The sequence below is a fragment of the Carassius gibelio genome, chromosome A21 (assembly GCF_023724105.1).
Source record: "Carassius gibelio isolate Cgi1373 ecotype wild population from Czech Republic chromosome A21, carGib1.2-hapl.c, whole genome shotgun sequence".
Taxonomy (NCBI): domain Eukaryota; kingdom Metazoa; phylum Chordata; class Actinopteri; order Cypriniformes; family Cyprinidae; genus Carassius; species Carassius gibelio.
Window position 1 is genome coordinate 7,943,800 of NC_068391.1, and position 6,261 is coordinate 7,950,060.

General features: G+C 34.8%; 1 protein-coding gene across 3 annotated transcripts; it reads left to right on the top strand.

Moving 5' to 3' along the window:
* Positions 1-512: 512 nt before the first annotated feature.
* LOC127941717 (beta-1,3-galactosyl-O-glycosyl-glycoprotein beta-1,6-N-acetylglucosaminyltransferase 4) lies at positions 513-5,979 on the top strand. Of its 3 annotated transcripts, XM_052537075.1 has the most exons (4): positions 654-1,062; positions 1,610-1,781; positions 2,867-2,944; positions 3,058-5,979. In XM_052537075.1, the coding sequence occupies exon 4, from the start codon at positions 3,059-3,061 to the stop codon at positions 4,298-4,300; it is 1,242 nt and encodes a 413-aa protein (XP_052393035.1). In that variant the 5' UTR covers positions 654-1,062; positions 1,610-1,781; positions 2,867-2,944; position 3,058; the 3' UTR covers positions 4,301-5,979. The 3 variants fall into 3 exon arrangements, with proteins under 3 accessions (XP_052393034.1, XP_052393035.1, XP_052393036.1); XM_052537074.1 differs by lacking the exons at positions 654-1,062; positions 1,610-1,781 and adding an exon at positions 513-647; XM_052537076.1 differs by lacking the exon at positions 1,610-1,781.
* Positions 5,980-6,261: the final 282 nt, after the last annotated feature.

The following is a 6,261-nucleotide window of genomic DNA, read 5'->3' on the forward strand; positions in this document are numbered from 1 at the left end:
TACAGAAATAGCTCAGCCAAAAAAAGAAATTAAAACAAATAAATAAAACAAATCCCGTATTTTAGCTTCAAGTAATGGTTAGAAGTTTAAATAAATGTATTAGGCCTACTTGCTGGAATGCTAAAATTTCTCCAAATCTGTTCTGATGAAGAAGCAAACTAATCCAAGGCTTGGATGGCCTGAGGGCAGGTACATTTTCAGCAAATTTTCATTTTTTGTTGAATTATTCATTTAAAGATTTTTTTTATTGTATTTATTATTATTAATTCTCAATGTGTTTATTCATATATAAGTTCCACCTCTTGAACCACAACACATACTGTTATGATTGAATACATCCTTAACAAATCCAAAAACATTTTCCCATAGCTATCAGATGTAAAATAATACAATCAAGAACGATCAAAAAGAAAATATAGATAAGATTCTTGTGTATATTTCCCAGCATTAAAGTCAGATACCATATGTGGCTTATCAAGTAAAGTAGGAGGGACCTAAAACAATGTAACATGGCATGAACTAACTGCTCGAACTCTTCTTTCTCTTATTGTTCTACAGGCTATTACACCATCATAAGCAAAACAGATGTTGAATAGACTAGTTGTCATTTGATAGTTTGCATTCTTGCTATAGCTTTTGCGAAAGAGGTGAGTTGTGGCCAGAGATTTTCTTCTTTCTTCTTAGAGATGAAAAGAAAATAGTATAACTTTGAAATGTGTACCTTTGGGGAAAACAAATAATTGCTGTCGCCCTACAGGAATAATATTTCCATATCGCAGAGCTATTCTGAACAAAGTGCATGTCATCGTTGGAGAATTTGTTTCTGCATTTAGAAGCTGTGTTTTAAATAGATTTGTAAGCGTATGGGATGTCAGCACTGCACACTTGAGTTTGGAAACTTTTCCCTGGGCTGCACTGTCTTTTTTTCTTGGATTTATGTCATTCCTTTGTTAAGTTTGTCATCTTTCGCAGCGGAATGAAAATTTAAGCAGTTTTATAAAAAATATCCCGAGTTCACTTCCTTTGTTCGCGCGCATGACGTCGATGTAACTGCACAACTTGGTAAGTTTCACTTAGTGTTTAGTTTAGTTAGGCTATATATCCATTTGTTGACACGCTTGAAACTGGAAATACGCCAATAATGACGTTTGATTTAATGACATTTAAATGACATATAGCCTAGCCTACTACATTAATGTGCAAAAAATAATCTCAATTCAGGCACTAAAGTCATTTAAAAGGGTTTTATTTATTTTAAAATATCGACATTGACTTGTTTTCTTACTATTCTTTCGAATGCATTTTAGATCGCATGATCGCATGATTACAAAAAGTTAGCGGTTTCTTTCAAATGAAGCGCTTTGATTTTCAAAAGGGTTTGGGGTTGTCATGGTAGATCATTGATCGATATTGCGTCCACGAGGTGTGTTTCATGAGGTGATTACACCACATGAAACACATGAGACATAAACGAGTCACTTGGAGCATGTTCAAACCCTCGTGTAGTTCCAAGTTTCTTTCTTCAACAAAAAAGGCTGAATTTTGAGGAATGACACACACCTTGTTTACATACGACGGATTGAATAATCATCTGCTTTTGGTTCGACAGAAGAAATGTAGTCGTCTGGGGTTTGAAAAACGGTGATATGACAAGTTTCATTTCTGTTCTATGCCACGTGACCAAACGAACCCACTCTGGATTTTACTGTCAAATTCCAAAAACGGTCTTGAACAAAATGCATGGATTCTCACAGGCTGACACAATGATGAAAGAATGTGTGGTAGGCCTACATTAAAAAAAATAATATATAAATTAATGCTTTTCCTGTTAACACACTTACATTACAGACACCTCTATTATTTGACATCATATTCATCTGAAAGAAGTATTTTTTTAGTGTGTTACCTCATCTGCAATACATCTATAGGACGTTTCCTATTATATGTCAAATAGACGTTTAGATATTTCTCCATGATGTTTATGATTTAGAATGTAACTGATATCTTACATATATTTGTTTCAGATGTTTGTACAAAGCAGAAGTCTTCCCGATGAAGTGAACTTTAACAGGCATCTTGCAGATGTACATGTGCTATCTGTGCTTATAGTTTACAGAAACAAATTGCTATGGTTAATCTCTTGTTTTTGTTCTTAACGCAATCACTTCCTTTTGATGAAAACAATATGGTAGTAAACTATATAAACCAGTGGTTTCAGTATTGTTGTGGAATCCGATGACACACACGAAAAAATGGAAGTTCTAAGAAAAATAAATACAGTTACTATGTTTTTGCACAGACTAAAAGCCAGTCTAGAACAACATATATGTAAATCCATATAATTTGGATATTCATAACATTCTTCAGTCGTTCTGAAGCTTATACCAAAGTTTTAACATTTTGTCTTTTTTTTAAACAATAGGCGATGCTAATGCTAACCAAACTCGCACTGTAAAAAAAAAAAAAAAAAAGACTCTGTAGTTTTTACAAAATAATTTTGGCAACAGTGTTTGCCAGAATCATTTTGTAAAAAATACAGAAAAACTGTAAACGGTCAAAAACTTAATTTTACGGTATAAAGCTGTAATTTACAAACAAGAAAATTTGAATGTAAACCAGTAAATTCCACAACGCACACTGCTAATAAGGGAATTCTGGGAAAATCAGTTTACAGTTTTCGACTGTAAATTATACATTGATTTGTTCCTTTTACTTCAAAAAATTTACGTCATTTCACTGTAAAATTACATGAAATGTCTGGTTAGATATTTAACAGTTTTTCCCTGTATATAATACGGTAACAGGAGTGTTAACCTATTTACAGTTTTTTTTTCCGTACAGTTAAAATTACACTTATTTTTTACAGTGCATGCTGGTGTCGTTCAGAGGATAGCCCCAATGCTACTGAAAATTTTTTATCTTAAGGCCTCAAAGCATTGCAAAGGTATGGCTGCACTTCATGTATGGTGTGCTCAGAGTCAAAGTCATTCATTAATATATTACAGTAGACATTACAGTCATTAAATTACTAATATGAACTTTAATTTCTCCCTACAGAATGAGAAGATTGTGGAATTGCCTCAAACTGAGACATATGATATTTATCGTTTTAACGCTGGCACTTCTTATATGTTGCTTCAGAATCACAATAGTAAATGAAGGAGAACAGGAAACAGGACAGTCTGAGAGGCCGCGGCTGACGGTGCGATATAACATTAATTGCACAGCAATATATGAAATGGAACCAGTGGAATTGGGCAAAACTTTAGAAATTCGCAAGCAAAAAAGCTACATAGGGCCTACCGATGAGGCTGTTGTGAATGCCACCTCTGACTGTGATCAGTTTGTTATGTCAAGGGGCTATGATAAGATTCAAGGCTCTGACTTTGAGCGTGAATTTCCCCTCGCTTTTTCTTTGGTCGTTCACCAGGATGCGGCTCTTGTGGAGAGGTTGCTAAGGGCCATTTATATGCCGCATAACATATACTGCATACATTATGATCTGAAGTCCTCACATGACTTTATTTCAGCAATGAAAGGTTTGGCCCGCTGCATCCCCAACGTCTTCATTGCCTCAAAATTGGAGAGGGTGCAGTACGCAGGAATCTCACGACTCAAGGCGGATCTTAATTGCTTGTCTGACCTCCTATATTCTGAGGTCAAATGGAAGTATGTCATCAACCTCTGTGGTCAGGACTTTCCACTGCGGGCAAATGCTGAGCTGGTGTCAGATCTAAAAGAGCTGAAAGGCAGGAACATGGTGGAGAGCAAGAAGCCTGGAGGAAAGACAGGTCGCTGGAGTGTTCATTATTTACTAAAAGATAATAACTCACAGTATTATGAGTCTCCTGTAAGCACCCCTGAGATGAAATCTCCACCTCCTCACAACATAGAAATGTTTGTGGGCAGCGCATACTTCACGCTTTCAAGAGAATTTGTGGTTATTGTTCACCAGAGTTCGCTAGTCAGGGATTTCTTGACTTGGTGTGAGGATACATACTCACCTGATGAACATTTCTGGGCAACTCTGATTCGTGTGCCTGGAGTACCAGGGGAAGTACCAAGATCGGATCCTGAGATCTCAGAACTGATCAGTAAAACCCGCCTGGTGAAGTGGTCATATCTAGAAACGATTCTTTATCCACCATGCACTGGAGTCAGTATACGTTCTGTATGTATTTATGGTGCTGCTGAGCTCAGATGGCTGCTAAACTACGGCCACTGGTTTGCTAACAAAGTCGATCCAAAAGTGGATCCTGTTCTTACAGAATGTTTAGAAGAGATACTTTCAGAAAAATAGCCAAAATTGCAGTGAGAAGGACATATTTTTCAGGATTTGTATAACTTACTTTGAAAATGCACTTGTTTTGAATGTACTGTATGTATATTTGTGTGATTCAGTCAGCACGAAGTGCAATCCTTAGTTTTAGGGTTTGAAAGGCATTTGAGCAAAGTTATGAATGAATAGTTCACAAAAAGAAAAATAACAAATTAGATTAATATGTATTGATTTCCAGGCTATCCAATATGTAAATGAGTTTGTTTCTTCATCCAAACAAATTTGGAGAAATTTGGCATCACATTACTTGGCCACCAATGGATCCACTTCAGTAAATGGGTGCCGTCGGAATGAGAGTTCAAAAAGCTGATAAACACATCACAATAATATACAAATAATTCACATAACTCCAGTCCATCAGTTAAATTCTTTTGAAGTGAAAAGCTATGTGCTTATGAGACATTAAATCCATCATTAAGGCATTTAAATCTTGAAAAATAAGAGTCTGTAATGCATAGATGCGTCCTCTAGTGAAAAAAATCCATCCTTTGTTGACTTCCCACATCAAATCCACTGTCATATTTGTTTAGAGCTGTTTTAAACTTGCAGGAGGATGGCCTGAGAGTGAGTACATTTTCGGCAAATATATATATAAATATATATTCTAATTTATTTAGGCTCAGAGAAATGACTTAAAGAAACTCGAACAACAATTCACTGGAAATGAATTTGCATGTGTTCTCTGGTTAGTCTTTGGTCAGAATCACGAGTAAACACAACCCCAAAAAAGAACTAGACACCATTTGCATGTTGCAATTTCTCCACTTGCGGGCTGGTTTTGAAGACTTGTAAGAATGCAGCAGACTTCCTTTGATCTGACACACACCACTGGTGCTATACCAATCCAAATACCTAAATAATTCCTTTAACATTTAAAAAGAGTGCTCAACTATCATTTGACTGCTGCCATATATATATTTGATGTTAGTGAGTGAGTCGCAGGTTTTGAGGAAAAACCACAGACAATCTCTTGTGAATTTACCTCTGAGCATTGAACTCTTTTTGTTGATTTTATCAGAATGTAAATACTGAAGAATTTAATCTTGTAGACTATATACATATATATATATATATATATATACACACACACACACACACACACACACACACACACTTATTTAAATATATAAATAAATATTTTTGTACATTATATATTTTTTCATACATAAAGTGAAGGGGTGGGTTTACTTTACAATTCCCAACTTTTTATTGTTTTGAATCAGTTTAATAATCATCTGTGGTTTATTGATGTATTGCTTAATCTATAAAAAAAATTTTTTGTTTCATTGTAAGTCATATTCACAGTGCTTTCATTTTCTGTCATATGTCATGCTGTCAGTTGTTTATAGTTACATGCAATGTGTGTTTTTGAGTGATGACTAAAATGTTTAGCCTCACTTCAGAGAAAAGATATGCACTTTATTCCATTTAATTTATCAATACTTTTACAGAATTTTATAAATATATTTACATATAGTAGAAAGAGGGTTTTTAATCTGAGTTTCTTTCTTTTTTTTGTTTCATTCTGCTGATTTTATTATTTTATTCTCATATTAGCAGTACTCCCCCCACACACACACACATGATTGTAAAGTGCTTTAAGTGTACAGCAATACATAATAAACCCCTATATAAATGCATCATTAATTCATAACTTGCATTGCTGTCTAATGTCATGGAAGGTCACTAACTCAACAAATTTATCTCCAACACTCAAGCATTTTTAACATTTCTAATTACTTTAGAGTTCACATTTCCATTTGATGCTTTATGGTAAATATGCCAGTACATCCAAAATAAAGTTTTGATCAGTTTAAGTTTGCTCTGTTGTGTGTGAATACATTGTTCAATTGTTAAGGCCTCAATTGTAGATCAGCATTGAAGAGGGAAGATACTGTACCTCTTCAGTATGTTCTGTCTTA

Coding starts and splice junctions, on each gene's coding strand:
- LOC127941717 (XM_052537074.1), top strand. CDS start 3,059: ATGAGAAGATTGTGGAATTGCCTCAAACTGAGACATATGATATTTATC.